Source organism: Hemitrygon akajei, chromosome 16, assembly GCF_048418815.1.
Source record: "Hemitrygon akajei chromosome 16, sHemAka1.3, whole genome shotgun sequence".
NCBI lineage: Eukaryota > Metazoa > Chordata > Chondrichthyes > Myliobatiformes > Dasyatidae > Hemitrygon > Hemitrygon akajei.
In genome coordinates, this window is record NC_133139.1 from 33042023 (window position 1) to 33062364 (window position 20342).

At 38.2% G+C, this 20342-nt stretch overlaps 1 protein-coding gene across 1 annotated transcript; it reads right to left on the reverse strand.

Annotated features, from left to right (window-relative positions):
* Nucleotides 1-210: 210 nt before the first annotated feature.
* Nucleotides 211-19528, reverse strand: lmnb2 (lamin B2). Its single transcript, XM_073068647.1, has 11 exons — nt 19029-19528; nt 13766-13922; nt 13096-13221; nt 11682-11852; nt 11445-11570; nt 10821-11041; nt 5652-5871; nt 5284-5391; nt 4577-4693; nt 3521-3610; nt 211-3223 (listed from the first exon to the last, which is right to left on the reverse strand). The coding sequence occupies exons 1-11, from the start codon at nt 19376-19378 to the stop codon at nt 3182-3184; spliced, it is 1728 nt and encodes a 575-aa protein (XP_072924748.1). The 5' UTR covers nt 19379-19528; the 3' UTR covers nt 211-3181.
* Between the last annotated feature and the right edge of the window lie 814 nt (nt 19529-20342).

The following is a 20342-nucleotide window of genomic DNA, read 5'->3' on the forward strand; positions in this document are numbered from 1 at the left end:
AAACAATTGAGATCTACAGAGAACCAAGGATAACAAAGCCAAACAGTTAAGTATTTTCTTTATGCAAGGAAAACCTGTAAATGTGTTTTGTTCTAGGCTAGAAACTGCTTCCAACACCTTGAAAATAAATTCAAAACCAGGCTTTCTTACAGGTCATAATGCTTTTTGAAGTACATGCAAGGAAAAAAGATATACTTTAAACCACATTAATAATATGTAAAACCATATTTATTGAATGTTCATAAAATTTCCAGTTATAAAATGTTTACAAATTACAGAACTTTTGCTTTTTGGCATGGCATCTCCGTACAGCAAAACACCTCAGTGACGGTGTCTAGCTTACTGGCATATCAAGACTCTTTACATTCTTCACCTGATATAGGAAATCAAATGCAAAGTTACTTTTTATAGAGAATCAAAATAGTTTATGGGCAAGCTGAAATTCACTGATATATCAGAAAAAAAACCAGGATTATGATTCTATGGCAAACAAGAGAAAATCTGTACTTGCTAGAAATCCAGGCAACACAAAATGCTGGAGGAACTCAGCAAGCCAGACAGCATCTATGGAAAGGAGTAAACAGTCGATGTTTTCAGTTGAGACCCATCAGACTGTTTACTCTTTTCATAGATGCTGCCTGGCCTGTTGAGTTCCTCCAGCATTTTGTGTGTTGCTTATATCTCTATGGATTTTGTTTAGTACAGTTGGATTTTCTTTGGAGTAACACTTCATTGAAAGTCCATTTAATGCCCATTTCCAGAATTATCATTACACATTGATATCATTGATAATGTATTAAAAAATCTACAAATTAAACTCACTCCACAAATTACTGTACCACCAGCTACATTTAATTTGATCCTGGTGAATTTATCTCAAATAAATGTGACAGAAATAGCTCTGTTCACATTGTTTTATTCTACTGTTCAAAAATTCACATTAACTATGCAGATGAATGTGCCATTTTGCACATGCTCTCCGAATATGGACTAGTAACAAGTTTTAAACTTTGTAAAATGACAAATCTGTTTCATGGGAATCTTAATTCCCTTGCCACCCAAAAGCTTTATTACAAATTAATATGCTATTTAGAAAGTTTGTATAGAGTGCACAAGGAGTGGAGTGTACTCATGCACCAGTGGAAGAGAGCATAGATCTGTCATCTTGGTCTATGCTTTAATGAAAAATTTCAAATAAGAAAACAAATTTCACATTTGCTTTGTGGGTTTCTTTTTAATCAGTGGAAAGTGTTTAATTTTACAAGGGAAACACCAGAAACCTTGCAACAAAACCTTTTAAAAAGATTTAAAAGGAAAATAATCACAGCAATGCATATCATGATTTTCCCAGTAAATTGATCATTTAACAGTCAATGTGCACATGATTAAGACCATCCATTATAGTTCAAATAAGTTTAATATAAAAGCAAAAGTACATTTTTAAACATTGTTTCCCAGGCTATAAACTGCTCACCAACTTCTAATGGAGGATAATTTCACATTACATAATTATAATTCACGTTTTAGGAAGCCTACCAAATCAACCTTATGGATTCAAAAGGAATTCCATCATTCAATATCAACATTCCTCATTAACAGGTGCTCAGTCCATTTAAAAATCATCTGAGAAACAATCCTAAAAGTTTATAAGTGATACAAGCATAAAATTTGTTATTTAAATCATATATGATACATAAAATCACAAGGATCGGGGTGGACAATATATGTAACATTCCCCCCCCCCAAAAAAAAAACTGCTCCCCACTCAAAAAATAAACAAATTTAAAAATAATACAGGAGAGAATATTCAACAGTTGGCTGTAGATCTTTTACCTGCAGTTTCATTGAGATTCCCAAATAATACGAATTATTGAAAATCTCAGTAATGAAGGAATACACTTCTCTGGTTTAAATGAAATGTACTATCTAACAAAAATCTCACTTTTCTAGAATCTTACATTTGTTTAGTTACAATGCCAAATGATTAAAACAGAAATTAAAACTGAGCAAATTAAAGCAGCTACTGCAATTGCTAGGTAAATTGTCCTCAGGTTAAAATTTAATTTGTTCCAGTGCTGCGAAACATTTCCTCCCCCCGCCCCCCCCCCCCCCAAAATCCTGGTTACTTTTATCTGAAGGTCAATCTAACTAGCCTCTAAAACAAGCAAGCTCTACTACAAATCACTGTCATTTATTAAATACTAACCAGCCATCAGCAAATAAAAAAACTTCCATAAGCCACCATCCAAAATATTGATAAACCAGCCAGTAAATATACTCAATAGCATTAGCTAGTAAGATTCCAAATTATCAAGGTACTAACTTAAATAATGGAGGTTTAAGTACAAAGTTTAACATGAGAACATAAATGATTACATGCAGCACTGATGCTTGAAAAAATTAAAAAGCTTGGTGTATTCTGCTGTTTTTCATGCAACATTTACACTTCAATAAAGACATGATTCCTAATTCATCCAATTAAAATTAATTTCTCATTGCCAGATCAGTGAAAGCAATGCCCAAAAAGGTAAGCCTCCTCTCAATTATACAAATTCTTACAAATCCATGCAGCATTTTTGTACAGAATAGCCAAACACAGCATTTTTGGGCAGGATCAAAGTAGAAATCTTTAAGGCCCATTTCTCCACAACACCCGAGATTTCTGCATTAGAGTTCAGAATACTCTGAGGCAGTTATGAAGGAGTTTCATACCACTAACAATATTAACTTTGTTTGGTTACTAAGTTAACACCAATTTGGTGGAGTTTTTACAACAACCCTTTGGGTTTGAAAAACTGCAGAATAACCAAATTCTGATCAACACAGGCCGTGATGCAGTGCTACAGCTAAGCCCTGGATGTATTGAACCCAACCTTCCATCTATACATGACAAATATAGACCAAGGCCATCTGGCTAAATCATTTTTCTTCTCCCTCAAAGCCCATGTAAAATTGATAAATGTCCCATTACCACCACTTTGGGTGTTAAGTGATCTATAAAAACCCCTTCAGAACTCAGGTTTTACAGAATAAAACAATGGATTAAAATACCAAAACTGAATGATCTCAAAATGTTTAAAGAAAATATTGCATACAAAAATATTTTTCAGTGGCTCTGGACAAAGTAACTCAGGATAAAATATTCCCACATCTGGGAAGAAAACGGAGCATTTTTTGATGATCACATGACTGCACATTGACGAGATGTGGTCCTTGGGTCACCCTGAAATAGAACAAAACACTAATTTTATTCCATATTAAATCACTAAACTCATATTTAAAATAACCCCCAAGCCATTTCTCAAGTTCCACAGTCAAGTGAGCAAAGCATGGTGATCATGTTGTGGTAGACTGCTTTGAAGTAATTTGATTTCAACTGGTCAACAAATTCAGTATGTCAAAGCATGGTTTACAATTTTTTTTTGTGATTATATAGGTACAAATCTCAGGCCCAAACTATTTGTAAATACCCCTGGTTACAGCAAAACATTTAAATGTGTCAAAAAAATTTACACTTTACCTGTTGATGGAAAAGGTCTTCTTCTCCATATTCTGGCTCCTCTTCAACATCTTCATGGTAAGTTTTTTGAAGAGTTCTCACTGCAACTTCCTGTTTAAGAAAACCATGCATTAGTACTCGAAATACTTATAAAGCAAGCTTAATATTTTTCATTTACAAAGATAATTGCCAACATGTGCAGTTTTGGAATGATTCTGAATATGTAACTAAAATTATTGCCTACATAACCTGCAAAAATGGCAAAACATATCCTGGGGTGGGAGGCAGACTGGCCTGATAGAATCACCACTAACATACCCAGAAGGACTTGGCTATTGAGTGAATCAAGTTTATTACAGATACACTGACCCTTGACAATAGGGATTGGTCACTCTACCGTACATCTTCATGGAGACAAAGGTCAGTCTTCACAGTAAAGACCGAGCACCATATATGCCATGATCATTGCAGTAAATGGGATGCATTTGGACCAGATGTCCAGTTTTGAACAGCCACATCCAAGTCAGCAGAATTAAAATGCACCATCAGCAAAACGATGACACAGCACATCCCTCATTCTAGCACTGCAATCAATGTCAGGGAGCCAACTTGGTTCAATGGATATGCTTTCTACTGCTCCAGCATGTCAATCTAGTGATTGCACAATCCAATAGAAAAAGCCAAATGCAATGGATCAGCTGACAATTATTTAGGGTTAGTGTAAATGATAATGTTGTGGGCTCAGTGGGCTGAAGGGCTTCTCTATGCCATTTCTCTCTATGACTATAAGGTCAACTCAGATGGGTACCCTATGGCGAGCAACTCCTCTCCAGATAATCCAAAGCATTTCTGGCATATGTGAAGATGAGTCAGGAACCTTCAATATATTACGTTTACATAATGTGGTGAATGACAAGTCAGCAGTGGGTGCTGGGAGTGGAGCCTGAAGGTGATGTTGATGTTAATGTCAACATGTGTTTACATACTATATTTCTACAAAACCACGCTCTCTTTCTGCAATTAAAGCATTGTGAAATTTTACCACTTACAATATTTTAACCAACATTTAAGCCATACCTCTCCATCAGAGTTGACAAGGACAGTCTTGATGTCATCCCCAGTGCCCCAACTCTGACTCTTCCACAGAAGGTCAGTAGGAGGGCTGTGCGCTTTACCAGCATCTGCACTCCAAATCTAAGCACAAAAAATACAAAGTAAAACAATTATCCTCCTAATGCCTTGATATGTATCAAAGACCTTTGTGTCCTTTGACTGGGTAAAGAAATTACAACAAATGACAAAGATGAATAACATTCTGCTCCGAGTTATGTACTTAGCTAGGCTAGTAAACATTTTTCATCTTACCCAACTCCTGCACTAGACCCAGCTTCAATTACTTTTCATTAGCTGTGTAGCGTTCAGCTAATTAGCAGAAACTTACACTTTGGAACTAATGCCATCACCACTCCATACCAGCTCAAATTTGAAGACAACACCAACTTATGACAACTATGAAGAGCTGTAAAAATTTTCTTGAGCAGGCTTCGTAACTTTGTTTTGATGGCAATTGACAAACCAGGTCCCATTCTGAGGTTTAAGAAACGCTCAAGGCTCATCTCACAAAACTACAGCAACGCTGCTTACACTCAAAAACAAATGCTGGAAATTAGCTGTGTTCTACACGATTTGTAAGACAGGCAAACCAAACAAAAGTACAACTGCAAAACATGGCAGTCAACTCTACTATATTAGTCAGAATTTATAAACTACAATGAGCAACTCACTTTAACTTTCTGTCCAGCCTTCAAGGTGTATTTGGGAGTGAACTTGTAGACTATTTCCTCCCCATCTCCAATTTGCCTTTTCAGTCTCCATCCCCCAAGTGGCTGATCCTGTAAGCAAAAGTGGCAATGAATTATAAACAGCCAAATTGAGAATGTCACTAGGGCATTTTGTAAAATAGTTTCTCAGATAATAAAAACAACATCCAATAATACAAAACTTCATAGCAGTGACTAATGTTATGTAAATGGTACTTTCTGATTTCATACCTAAACAAGATGATCACAAGTAGCTCTCAGGCAGTCCCACAAATTCAAGAGTCTAGCAACTGCAAAGGTTGTACTCTTTTTTTTTATAAAAACATGCTCACCTTCTCAGAATTATTGCTGAGACAGACAAACTTTCCCTCAAGATCAATTGGCTCAATAATGATCAAGCCAGTGCTCGAGTGTGTTTGCTTTACATGACTGCTTTCTCTGGGCTCTTCCATTTCTACCCTCTTTCGTTTGGCACGAGATGTGTGAACAGCACTGCTAGAAGTAGCACGGGACACTGTCACTTTAGAGGAGGGACTTGGGGACAGCTTCAACCTGGGAACAAAAACAAAGCGTTTTAGTAGCATTCATCTTCCTCAGATAGATACTACATTCTGAATCCCATTACTTGTATGGAAATTTTCCAATAGCTTTAAGAGTGCTACTCTTCATAACAGATAGGACAGACAAAAGGATAGTCAGTGGATGATGTGTATTTGGATTTACAGAAGGCCTTTGACAAGGTGCTGCACACGAAGCTGTTCAACAAGATATGAGTCCATGGCATTAGCATCAAGATATTATGCTTGGACAGAAGATTGGCTGACTGGCAGGCAGGAAGCAAAGAGTCAGAATAAAGGGGGCATTTTCTAGTTGGCTGCTGATGATGTGTGGTGTTCTGCAGGGCTCAATATTGGTACCACTTCTTGTCAGGTTATATGTCAATTATTTGGATGATGGAATTGATGGCTCTGTGGCCAAGTTTGCAGACAATACAAAGATAGATGGAGTGGCAGGTAGTGTTGAGGAGCAGAGAATCTGCAGAAGGACTTGGACACATTGGGAGAATGGGCAAAGAAATGGCAGATGGAATGCAGTGCTGGGAAGTGTACGGTCATTCACTTTGATAGAAGGAATAGAGGCATAAAGCATTTTCTAAATGGGAAGAAAATTAAAAAATCATCTGTGCAAAGGGACTCTAGAATCCTTGTGTAGGATTCCCTAAAGATTAACTTGCAGGTTGAGTCAGTACTAAGGAAGGCAAATGTAATGTTAGCATTCATTTCGAGGGGACATGAATACAAAGCCAAAGATGTAATGCTGAGGTTTTACTGGTCAGACCACACTTGAGACGATTGAGTGTGGTTTTGGGCCTCTTATCTAGAAGATGTACTGGCATTGGAGAAGTTCCAAAGGTGGTTCACAGGAATTCTTCCAGAAAGGAAAGGGTTAATAGGAGCATTTGATGGCCTGTACTTGCTAGAATTTAGAAGAATTAAGGGGGATCTCATTGAAATCTATCAAATATTGAAAGGCCTTGACAACATTGATGTTTTCTATAGTGGGTATGTCTAGAATAGAGGGCTATCAATTTAGAAGAGATGAGAAGGAACTCCTTTAGCAAGAGAGTGGTGATCTGTGAAATTCAGAGCCACAGATGGCAGTGGAGGCCAGGTGATTTAAAGCAGAGACTGACAGTTTTAGACAGGGGTGGGTGGCAAAGGTTATGGGAAGTAGGAAAATGGAGTCGAGATGGTTAAAAAAAAAAACCAGCCATAATGGAATGGTAGAGCAGACTCCATGGGCCAAGTAAAATTGTGTTCCTATGCCTTATGGTCTTTAGACTGCTGCCTTTTATACCACTATCACTTGCTTTTTTTGCTCTTCTGCCATGGATCAACAACCTCTATTTGTGTAGTACCATATCATGCAGCTCAGATTTACTTGTTTTTAGTTGTGTTTTTAGGTTCATATGGATGGTTTGGGGAGGACAGAGGATTAGTGGTTAGGTTAGGGGAAGGGATTGGGAGCAAATAAGAAGTCAAGCGAGAGTCCAAGACTCCACTCAGCATTCAAAAACCTGTAGCACAGACATGGATGTTGGAATAGCAGACCCTCAGGGACAGAGTCAAGGCCAGAATCAGAAGTAAAAGCCCACTGGCCAGAGCCTGAGTCTGCTGGGGAAGCTGAAGGCCCAATGTCTGAGAATCCAAGTACACTGCAGGCTAAAGATGACCTATCCTGGATTTGGAAGACTGTATATGTGCGTGGTGGGAGGGAGGAATGGGGCTTGTTTTGCTGTTGTTTTGTTGCTTGTTGTGTTCTGCAAGTATTGTGGGCATGCTACGTAGATGCTGGAATGTGTGGTGACACTTGTGGGCTATCCCCAGTATATTAACCTTGGTTGTGTTAATTGTTAATACAAATGACATATTTCACTGTATGTTTTGATATACTTGCGGTAATCTGAATCTTGAATGTTTGATACATAAAAGACAAATAAGATGCAATAATTTAAACATTTTGCCTCATTTTTCATCACTCTTAAACTTCAGTAGCATGCTTTGCCTTAGCAATTTAATTACTTGTCTAGATAATGAAATGCTGTGAACCTGATCCTCCACCACTTTCTCAGACTATGTACCCCAGATTCCGCCACTGAGTAAAACTATTCTTTCCCTTTGGATATACACATCTATTCTGGGGAAAAGATACTCAATATCTAACCTACCTCCTTGAATTTTATACATCTCATCAGGTCCTTTCCTCAATGCTCTCCACTCCAAGTAAATAATCGCAACATATCCCCATATCCTTCCCAAAGCTGAAACTATCCATCGCAGACAATATCCAGGTGAATATCCTCTACATCCTGTCCAGTGAAATCACAGCCCTCCTGGTGTGGAATCAGAACTACAAGATTCTAGCCATGGGGCCAAAGTTGTACAAAAACACCAATTAAGAATCCAGTACCAGTATAGTCTTAATTTTTGACCAGTATAAAATTCAAAACTCAACTATTACAATTTCCAAGACCATTGCACACACCAGTCCCCATCGTCTCCAGAGAATGTGCAACTGGCTAATTGTAATACGAAACCTAAAAATCCAATTCCACATACAGTTAATTGGGCTATGGTTAATCGGGGCAGCCACTTATTTGGGACAACTCAAAGAACAAAATCTAATCAGTAAACAGCTGTGATTCTCTTATTTATTTGAGACACTGTGCTGTTTAATTGGGACAGGAGACTTGTAAAACAGTTTCTCACTAGTGTCAGACGTGTGCATTTGTGAGGCATTAGAAACTACACTTAGAGTAAACTATCTTAAAAATAGCATCACTTGTGTGTTGCCTGTGTTCAAAAAGCAGTGATTTTTGTCACTGAAGGTCAGCAAGAAATGAGCAGTATGACAATTCAGAACTGCTTCGCTCACTGAGGTTTTAGGCATTCAGGCTGAAGATGCTAGAAATAGCTGACAGTGAAAATAAAACGATTTCACTACTTCAATTTAAGAATTAAGTATCAAAATTATCTTCAATGTTACAATGAAAAAGAATATTTGGAGAAAGCAATCATTAAAAGGATTGTATGAAGGCAGCCCATTTACAGGTGTCTACATAGTTTCTGTTCATTTCCAGTCAAAAGAACCTGTGGATAACTATTAGGAACTAATACAGTATTATAGCACTGTAGAAGTATTGATAGTGTTCTACTTTGTTCTGTATTTGATTTAAATACAGAATGTGTTAACTCAATTAATGGTATTTTGCCTTTCTTGTAACTATTTCCATGAAACTTCAGCTAACTGTGGCAGTTGCTTAATTGGACCAAAATGACCCACTCCCAAAGTGTCCCAATTAACCGGAATCCACTGTATTTTGAATCAAAATACCACCTATATTACAGACAACACACACAAAATGCTGGTGCAACACAGCAGGCCAGGCAGCATCTATAAGGAGAAGTCATTGTCGACGTTTCAGGCTGAGACCCTCGACAATGACTTCTCCTTATAGATGCTGCCTGGCCTGCTGTGTTCCACCAGCATTTTGTCTGATGTTTGAATTTCCAGCATCTGCAGATTTCCTCATGTTTGACCTATATTACAGAACATATTTTCCAACTAAAACTTAAATTCAAGGTCAGTGACCAGCTGATCAACTTCATTTGTTTACTAATATTTATGAGGTTACATTATAACAAAGAAAACAGCTCCCCTCCCAATCAAAAACCTTTCAGATTATAAACCTGAAACATCAGTTCTTTTCCTTTCCATCGATGCTGCCCCATCTGATGAGCATTTCTAGCATTGTTTTATACCTGTACCTGCAATTTTTAATTTCATTAAAAACAATGGCTATTTTCAATGTCCAAGATGAATTTGCATATCACCCTGGCCCAATGCAAATCTTAAGCCATATTAACCCCTTCTGCCATCCAGGCCTTCTTACCTTAGCTAGCAGCATCCTATTTTCCTCACACATCAAAACTTGTCTCTAGTTCATCCCATCCTGAGACAAATGGTATGCAATACTTTAATCAGTTTAGATGTTTTTGAAATACTTCTCAAACACCCATCTTCCCACCATCTGTTTAAAGTTCACCTCTAATCAAATAGTGCTCTAAACACTTAATTCAAACCCCATCTTCTTCTTCCCCCCCCCCCCTCCGAATAAAACACACGAGAAAGGGCATGACAATAAAAGGCAGCAACCTTCAACAAAATGTTCACCTTCCAAAGTTTTCCTTAAACCGCACAAGCCAAAGACTACGAAATGAGAAGATTTGGGGCAGTCAACAACCCAAGCTCAAGCTCAAATCCAGAGGGCAAAACTAGAAGACAATGAAATCCAGCCTGTAATATTACCTTAAGAACAAACTATACATACCCTTTTCCCTTTTGTATTATCTTATTTCAGTTAGACAGAATGCATGTGCTGTAAATTTGGAGCAAATAAATAAAACCATTGGAGGGATTCCAATAGGTCAACCAGCAGTATTTGTGGAGACAAAGGGATGTTTGACATTCTGGACAAGACCATGTCTTAATAAAGGATCTTAATCCAGAACGGCCATCCCTTTCCCTCCATAGATGTTGCTTGGTCCACTGAACTCCTCCAGCAGTTTTTGCTGTGTGGATTACAGCATCTGCAATCTTATGTTTCCACGTTGCTATCGACTGTGGTCTCTTCAAGGAATGTCCTCTTTGAAGTAACTTTTCTCCCCTCATCAAAAGGAGTCGCAAGTCTCTATCTCACTGCTCCATGGCTCCTACTGCTCTTCAACCATGTTCTTACGAAGACATCTTTCCTCCATATTCATCTTTGCCAGCTCATTTCAGATGTTTTATTTAACCACTAGCAAGTACACTTTAATAAACTAAATTATAAAACAAAAATTTAAAGAACTTTGAGGAAAGGATCTTTCAAATCAGATTGATTCAGTAACGTGCAATCAAAATGACAAGCAACAATAAGGGAGCTTTTAGTTGCAGCATACCTCTCTTCTTCACCTTCCAGGAGTTTGCGATAGGCTTGAATTTCCATGTCAAGGGCCAGTTTAACATCAAGGAGGTCCTCATATTCTTGCAACTGCAATTCCATGCGATCCCTCAGCTCAGCCATTTCCTGATCTTTTGCCTCGAGCATCTTACGGTATTTATCACGGTCACCTGCAAGCAGTTCTTCCAACTCCCTAATTCGCGCCTCGGAAGCTGCAGACTATAATGGAAGTTAATTAGGATTGAAAACAAAGTAGTGCTGAATGTCATCATAAGGTTACGAAAAATGCTCACTTTATCATCAAATGGATAATAATGGATCTATTAGCTCCTTAGCAGGAATATAAAAGATTTTATATTCCTGGGAATGCAATAAAGAATTTTGACAGGGAGGAATATGAGACTGGGAATAGGGCTGGGATGCAAAAGACTCAATTACTTTATATGACTGAGCGTCATAATAGGATTAAAAAGCTATTTAAATTGCTTAGAGGAACACTGTACCTTTTTGGGGAGGCAACTTTTCCAGTAAAAGCCCAAGGAGAAAATATTATTTTCTTACATCAACCATTACCATCCACCACACCAAAAAGCATACAAGTCCAAGTGAGTGAAATGATTACCTGTTTCTGCAGAGCTCCAAGTTGATAATTGAGACTCTCAATCCTATGATAGGCCTCCTGTAGCTCTTCCCGTGCTGTTCCAATAGCTTTGTCATTTCTATCAGATGCTAACTTGGCATTTTCCAACTATAAAAGCATACAGAGAAAATCACATAACTAAGCTGGAAAATTACCATTTGTGTAGTTTTCAGCTCCATGATACAATAGTAAGAGAGTTTACTGCAACATCTTAGTTACCTTAGCTTGGAAAGTTTGCTCCAAGTCTTCTTTGTACTGTTGCACTTGATCTTCATGCTGCTTTCGCAGATCTTGAAGAGCCTCAGCCAATTTGGACTCATAATCAATTCTTCGCCCAGAATCTACTTCTACAATTCGACGGTCTTGTCTCTTCTTAGTCTCACGCACTTCCTACATTAAAAAAATACTCAATTTTGGCAAGGTTGTACTCATTAGTTTGTGAACTAAGGACCAGTATAAAATACAAGGGATTAACTGGAGTATTACAGTTTTAAAGAGACTTTATAATTTGCACATGCCACTCTTCTTGCAAACGTAAAAGAAAATGGTGACTTTAACACGTTGTAAAATTCTGATAACCCACTTTTGGAAATTGTGATGGATTATTAACTGGTGCCAAATGTTGATTGCCGTTCACAGGGACTATGGTTGTCACGTTTCCATTAAACTCAGCTGATTTGGTTGGCTACTGGAATCACTAAATTTTCTTTAATTCTATTTAACATTTAAGTTAAAAGTGTGTTGGGGTGCTAAAGATAATTCTAGATAATTGAGTATTATTGCCACATGGATATTTAGCTGAAAGCAGTGGATTCCAGTTAACTAGGCTAACAGTTAATCAGGGCAGCTGCTTATATGGGACGTCTCTTAAAGAACAAAAACTAATTGAGAAAATAACAGAGGTTCCCTTTGCTTAGTTGGGACACGATGCCACTTAATTGGGACAGAAGATTGTTGCAGAACAGTTTCTAACTACTGTCAGTCACATGCACTTGCATGGCTGTTAGACACTATACTGTGCTTAGATCTGCTTTAAATGTACTCAATTATTAGAAACTACTACAGATTTATAGTGCTGTGTAGTATTGGTAATGTTTTAATTTGTTCTGTATTTCATTTAAATACATAACTTATTACTCAGTTAAACATAGCTTGTCTTTTAATACCTTTTTAACTATTTCCATGAAACTTTGTCTCATTGGGGCCACCACTTAATTGGGCCCAATGTGTCCCAATTAACCAGAATCCACTGCATGCAATAGATGGCAACGCATTGCTAGAAGGCACAGCAATGCTGGTCAGTAGCTGAACAAGAAATAATTTAGGCTTCGCAATTTGTATTCAGGTACTGAAATTTCAGGACATTGGAAATAATAAAAGGCAAAAGGGAAGAGAGGAAAAATAAACCAGCAACAGCTTAATGGTAGAGTTGATGGGCCAAATGGCCCAATCCTACTAGGTCTTTGGGTCTAAATGTCTTGTGCTTGAAATGGAAATTCCAACATCAAGGGAGTAGTTCCCCATTCTAGACAGGGAAATTCACTTGCTAATGCTACAAATTTACAAAGTGTAGTATTTTAAATTTTGAAAAGTGCTTTGCAATTATCAGCATTAAGAACATGGAAAAACATACCTCTTCAAACACATTTTTCCTGAATGCTAGTTCCTCACTTAGGCTCTGACACTGATTTTCCAGGTCAACTCGCATTAATGTTTCTCCTTCCAATTGTTTTTTGGCAGCAGCCAGGGAGCTTTCAGCCTAAATTGAAATACAAATGTAATTATTGTTCTGAATTATCTGTTGATGTACACAAAATACATGTCAATCGTGATTTTTGTTCCAAGCAACTTCAAATAGGATGGGACTACTCCAAAACAAAATCAAAGAAAAAAATCTAATGCTGTTGAACTTAATCTTCTAAATTGTTGTACTATTAAGTCAATGCAAGATGAAAGTACAATCCATCTTAAACTATTTTTCACCATTAAGTACATTTATTTATTAGAATTGAAACAAATATGTTGAAACCCATCAATGCCTTTAATAGGGTATGTGCAAAACTTGGGAGAAATTAGTAACTTTTGGGCTCTTTTTAAAGAAATATTCAACAAACTATCTTCAACAATCACTAACAAGCACATCGAGTACTAAATGCAACGACACCAATCTTGTTAGCAAGAGAAACATCTAAAGCACAGCTGTAAAGAAAAATACACGTGCAGAATTCAAATATCCTATTCCAAGCTATATGACATTTTACAGAGATCATCCCATTCCTGATAAGTCAACCACAATACTTTACCTTAGCAAGCTGTGAACGCAAATCATCCATCTCTGCTTCCAGACGACGATTTTCACTGAGAGCAGTGTTAAGCGCCGCTTCATTTTTGTGATAGGTCTGCTCAAAGTCTTTCAACCGAGCAAGAGCAGATGTCAGGTCACTATCTTTCTTCTTATAACTAAGGAAAACAAGCTAGTTTCAATAAATGATGTAAATATAGTCATAAATAAAGAAATGTATTTCAAAAGGTGGCAACTGCTAACCCTTAAAACACGCAAACATTACACCGAGTTGGATTTTTCAGAAAATATTTTAAATATCCCAATATCCGCAGAAAGACAAATATACAATCAGAATGAAATAGCAATTCCTAATGCAGAAATTCATAAATCAAGACAGATAGCTGCTAAAATAAATTAAGTTGATGTTAGACTGCTTTCTTCCAGTAGAGGTCATGCAAGTAACATTTCCGGAAAAAGAGGCTTTGCCATCCTAGCTCATCTACAATTTCCAAGTACAAACTGCATCAAAAATAATGAGAAATTGGCTTATTCATCACCCCCACAAAACACCCAGCCACCTTAACCAACAGCATAAAATTCTGGTACAAATAAGGATACAAATCTATGGTAGGGGTGCAACAATTTTGAAGTGCAGAGGACAAGAATGAACAGTCGCAGAACACTTGTTAGATTTTGAGACAGGCCACTGAATGGTGAGAAGTGTAATAAGATTTTGACAAGAAGCAAAAGCAAAATAATACAATGGATGCATGACAGTCCATCTCAAACAATATACAAGTTGATCAAATGTCATACTTTCAAGCTTGCTGACAATATTAAATCAGGCATGATGGGAGTATAGAGAAAGATTAAGGCAGACTTCAGTGGTATATGGACAGATTTAATATGCGAGTGGAAATATGCAAGTTCACCCACTTTGATGTACATAGCAGAAATGTTAAATTTTGACACAATGTTCAAAAGGTAAACAGTCTGTACGCTTTATAGAAGCAGCTGTGTAAGTACAGCAATCAACAAAGGCTGCAAATAGCTTTTGACCACTTTTACAAGACTTTCACTGCAATTGTTCGGTCTAGACCACACAAAGAGTCGTTTATAGTGCTGATCTTTTTAACCAAACAAAGATTTTCTGGGCATTTTCAAGAAATGGAGATAGATAAATGCAGGTAGTGCTGCTGTCACAACTCGAGCAACTCCGGTTCAGTGTGACCTTCAGTGCTGTCATATAGCTTTCATTGTGATCATGTAAGATCCGGTAACCAAACCAGAGCACGTTTATCCTGGAACTTGGAATAAATCACACACCAATCGGATTGAATTTTCCTGCGACCTCCTCTATTCAAATTATCCAGTCTCGCTGCTTTCAGATCAGTACCCTCCCTCGCGAAGAAACGAATAAGCGACAGGAAAGTGAATGCTTATAGGCTGGACCTTAAAAGCTAATTACTCAAAAAAAACACATGGGCCACAGCCGCTCCGCATTATAATATGCGTTAAATAGTTGAAGTGCAGTGAAGAGATGAAATTTTTTTCCTTAAAAGATAGTTACGCGGAGCATACAGACGATCCAAAATTAAAATTCCGTGAATAACTTCCATCCTAGACCGCAAAACAGTCACGAAACGCAAGGGTGAAGAGTTTCGCTGCGCTTTCTGACATAGCGTGATCTCCCTGACATCATAACCACAACCAAAGAGCGGTGGCGTAGCAGACCGATGACTTACAAATTGTTACATTCAAAAAGGAAATCAATTTCCCGAGCAATTTCCAAAGGCGTTCTTCGAATTGAAAGTTGGACACTAAGGACACAACGCAACGTATGAAATTTTTATTTTGATTACATCGATTTAGTCTTACCAATTCAATCATATTCATGTGCATCTGCGTTTCAAAAACACTTAAAATTGGGTTTGATAGGCGTGGCAATGATTTTTCAAAGAACCTCGCTTTGGCGGGCCACGAACCATCAAAAGGCGAATTAAGGGGGAAATTCCTGTAAGATTTCTTTAATTTAGTTCAATTTGCCCCAATCAAAACGAGTTTACAGATAGCTTAAGTCGTGAATCTTATTGTTCTATCCAACGCGTAAATTTTAGGCGGGATCATTCGTTATCCAGCACAAAGGATAAGGCGTCGATAATACACTAAGACCCGAGCCAGCCTACTTCAGCGAGATGACAGGAAGGGAGGGGCGAAGTGCAGGGAGCATCCTCGTGGCAAAAAGAACAGCAAGAAATAGTTTTGAATAAATTCCACTCAATGAAACTGTCACTTCATCTCCAAATATGAATGGTATTCTCATATGTTCAAACGGAAATCCAGGCACTCAAGCAGAACAGATGGGCACCAACAATGGAAATTAAAGCTTATATCGCCATTTTGAGTTATGGCCCACCGGAGGCAGATTCCAAATCCGACGGTAACAATGGAGATGAAAAAGCACAGACTTCATGAAAATCTTATTCAATACGTACGATGATTACAATTAAATCTTAGGGGCTTGCCTACCAAAACAAGCAAAGTGATTCTTAAAACGAATCATACAGACCTCAATGATACAATATCAAAAACAGTATTACAAATATCAGGTAAATTAGCTTGCCCCGAAGAAGCAAATATTTCTCCAAGTGCACTTAAGTCTTCTTACTAATTAATGCAGGTACAAGTATCAAGGTGCTTGTAGCAGCTGAGTGCTGTGCATTGAAATGTTTAAAGTAGATGGTTCATTGTAATCAGTTGGCAAAGAACACTCACTTCCACGAAATCAAAAGGACAAGGCAAAAATGGTTTCAGTTCCGACCAAACTGAATTAGTATTTGTCTATCACAATTTATTTATTTTTTTTTTTTTAAAAATCAGATCAAATTTCTTTCCCCTGAAGCATTTTCAATGCATCTGCAAATTTGCCATTGGTACACAGCTTTAAGAATGTAAATACAGGAAACTGCAGAATCAAAAAGTACCCGAAATCACAACTTGAATGTTTAAGTAGTCTTTGGATAACCACGCAGAAAAAGTCTACGATCATTTTGCTTACTCGCCAAACGAGCCTCTGAAAGGCAAACACGAGGAAATCTGCAGATGCTGGAAATTCAAACAACAACACACACAAAATGCTGGTAGAACACAGCAGGCCAGGCAGCATCTATAGGGAGAAGCGCTGTCGACGTTTCGGGCTGAGACCCTTCGTCAGGCACTTTTGATTAGGGTGGTGTTAGAAACTCGCGGTAAAGTCCATCTCTTACACGTTCCAATAAAAGGGTGGACACATATTCAATAATAATTACCTAGCACAGCTATATAGACTTGTCAAAATATTAAAAATAACGTGTATGAATCCGAAGCCAAAACCTACGACAGCCAGGAGCTCTTCCTACCAAACTGTTACTTTAATGTTACGTTTTTCCTAAAAACACGATTGTTTCCATAATATTCCATTCGTCTATGGGCTAACTTGTATCCAATGTTACAAATCTGACCATTAGAAGAGCTACCCAAGATAATGGTTTCAAATAGCTAGCTTCGACCCAACACCACAAAAATCAGACAAAGCAATTAAGCTAGAATCACTGGAAAGAGTGTAGTTGAAATAAATAGAAATTTAAAGTACTGTATTCAAAAGCAGGTTAGCTCGGGGAAGTCAGAAACATTGGAAAGAATCAGATGGAGCTAACTTTATGTTTTCCAAAATATGGACGAGTTCAAATCAACCTGTCACCTCTTATACAAGTACATACAAACAAACCATCCCCTGCTTGTCCTGTAACACCTTTGAGGTCATTAATTCACATAACAGAAAACCAAGGTGATTTTGTTATGAATTCTACTCAGTTTAGATCACTCCTTCCTGCTCAAAAATACGATCTTGACAAATTACCCTTTGTCTCCCACCCCCAACTATATCGACATACTCACTTCTCCCACGCCACCATATACAATATGCATAAAGCCTACAGTGGAAGATACTTGTATTAACTGAAATGGAAATTAAAGTGCAATCATAAATTATAAAAGTGGTCAGGAATGTCTGTATATTTTCATAAACATATTTCCCCTAATTTTCAAGCAAACGATGCTCCTTCACTGTAGCTAATTACTACCTGTAATTGGCTCAAAGTTAAAAGGGTCTCAAATCAAAGTCAAACTTCAAAATGAAGCTGCCATAAACTTAACTTCATGACAAGCGATCACTATTTTACATGGCTCGGTCTAGTGTAACGATAAAGAGCTAAAAATGCTAGAATCTACTTAGTCGGCGTACTCGTCATTAAAAAAAAAATCTGCCAATATTTCACAGTATCACTCTTGCACTGCAGATTTTTTTCTTCAATTTGTACGCTGCTACGCCTCATCAGAAAATATCAAGTGGAAGGAAGAATGGTCACACGCTGCAGTTCTGCACGTTTGACGTTTCTCTAAACTTTTAACAATTAAAACCACCAGTGCAAAAAAAAATGCAAGTAGTCATAATTACTACATTCTCACGGATATTTAAGAAGTTACAATATCTGATTTCCCCTGTTGGGAAGGCATAGGACCAAAGAACACAAACTTGAGATTAGAGGGTCGGTCACTGAAAAGTTGAGCACTGGAGGGGAGAGGGCGGGGTATCATCAGAAATCTCAGCGTCTGCTAGTTACGGCCGCACAAAGCGGACGAGCCACAACCAAGATCAGTTTAATGAATTCAAGACTGGGTTAGAGACAAAAAAAGAGAGTTGATTGACTATAACCTACGAACTCACTAAATGATAAAGTAATTTGCCCTGCCAACAAGTCACATTAAGGGCAATTGGCCAAATCTGTCACTCCATTGACATGGTGCACAGGAAAAATAACATGAATTTAACCAATTATTGTGGGTAAAATTGGATCAATACTTGGGAAATTGTTACATACTACATCACGAGTGGTAAAATATTACAGTAGTAGTCAATATTGGGACAGGACTGTATGGATGACGGCTGAACCTACTTAGAGAATTGGAGATTTCACGTGTAAATCGACAAACTGAGCGGTGTTTAAAAATGATCGAGTCTCAAAATAATTAAGTATCCAATGAAAACAGACGAAAGTCCTAATCATGCATGGGAAATTAGAAGGCTACGGCTAAAAGGACTGGTCAGTATCTACCCCACCCCTTCGCTGTACTAATAAAGTGCACAGACTAGCTATTTAGTTTCAGAAATTTACATTCACATTAAAAAAAGCGGATCATTCTACATGCAGCCGGCCAACTTGACAAAGAATAATGTACTTTACTTTTTGTTCAGCTCATCCAGCTCCGTCTTGGTCTTGCCCAGCTCAATTTGCAGTTTAGCTTTCTCTCGGGCTGTCTCATCCAGCAGCCTTCTGGCGTCCGCCAACTCAGTCTCGTAGATGGTCTTGATGCCGGTCAGCTCTCGGGTCGTTACCTCTTCCTTCTCGGAGATCTTCAGCTGCAGGACACTATTCTCGCACTCCAGCGAGCGCACTTTGTCGATGTAGGTAGCCAGGCGGTCATTGAGGTTCTTCAGGTCTTCCTTCTCCTGAATGCGGGTGATCCGAGTCGGGCTCAGGGGCGTTTGGGCCGCACTGGCCCGCGACTGTTTCTGGGCCGGGGTAGTTGACATGGCAACAAAATTCTCTTTTTCGTCCTTTATAAATCGCCGGTAATTACCTACTTATAAGTAAGCTCGAACCCGTACCGGTCAGCAACTCCCACCGCCGCCAAACCTCTTTTATTCAATGAACTAGAAAATGGCGCCGTACTCATGAGGGCCTCGCTTAGGAGAAGCAATGCCTGCTGGGAACTGTAGTTTCGCTTGTCCCGCCTTTCTAAATACTTTCTCGGAGCTTAGTAAACAGTTTCCTGCAACGGCGTATGTAATTGCACACTTATAAATAAAGCGATTCCAAGTTTATTTGCGATTTAAAATAAGTTTTAATTGAGAGTTCCGTAAGAGTCAGGAGCCCCCGGACTACAAACACCAGTACTCTTTGTAGGGGGGAAACGGCGCCGCTCCTGTTACCCGCCAATAACGTTGATTGGCCCAGCCGTCAGCAGTTAACTGTCAATCACCTGCGCCACCGCCCCCGGCTGTAATCCAGCGCGATTTTTAAATTTTGGCGCTGCCCGAGAAACCGCAACAGACTGCGCTGGGATTGTCAACAATAGCAGTTGCCAAAAGGCATTATCAAATTCTGATAGCAATTAAAAGGAAATAATACATAGAATGTCACTAGCTTGGACACCTCCCGCTACTTACACATTTCAAAAGTGAGTCCGTAAAACACTCCTCGTTGTCATTGTTTTTAAACGTACACATTAAACGCCTTACAGGGTTTTTTTTCCCTGAATATATACAAAGCTCATTTTAATGAAGTACAATTATTTATTTCTTCAAAGTTAATTTAATTGCTCAATTATTAGCGATACCTTGTATTCTGCGACTCAAAAATACCTTTTGGCACAAACATCACACTAAAATATATCACACTACCTGCGCTGCTCTAGAGACTATAAAAATGCGAAACTAGATCTCATTTTATAATATCCACCTATTGTCCAATGCTAGCTTTAGCTCGCTTTTATTT

What these genes read in the sequence shown, in the direction of transcription:
- lmnb2 (XM_073068647.1), bottom strand. Translation starts at nt 19,378, where the DNA reads ATGTCAACTACCCCGGCCCAGAAACAGTCGCGGGCCAGTGCGGCCCAA. An exon ending in CTGGAAGGTGAAGAAGAGAG is followed by an intron (nt 5,872 to 10,820) that starts GTATGCTGCAAC and finishes TTTTGTTCCCAG; the next exon opens with GTTGAAGCTGTCCCCAAGTC. An exon ending in TTGTCAACTCTGATGGAGAG is followed by an intron (nt 3,611 to 4,576) that starts GTATGGCTTAAA and finishes TTTCTTAAACAG; the next exon opens with GAAGTTGCAGTGAGAACTCT.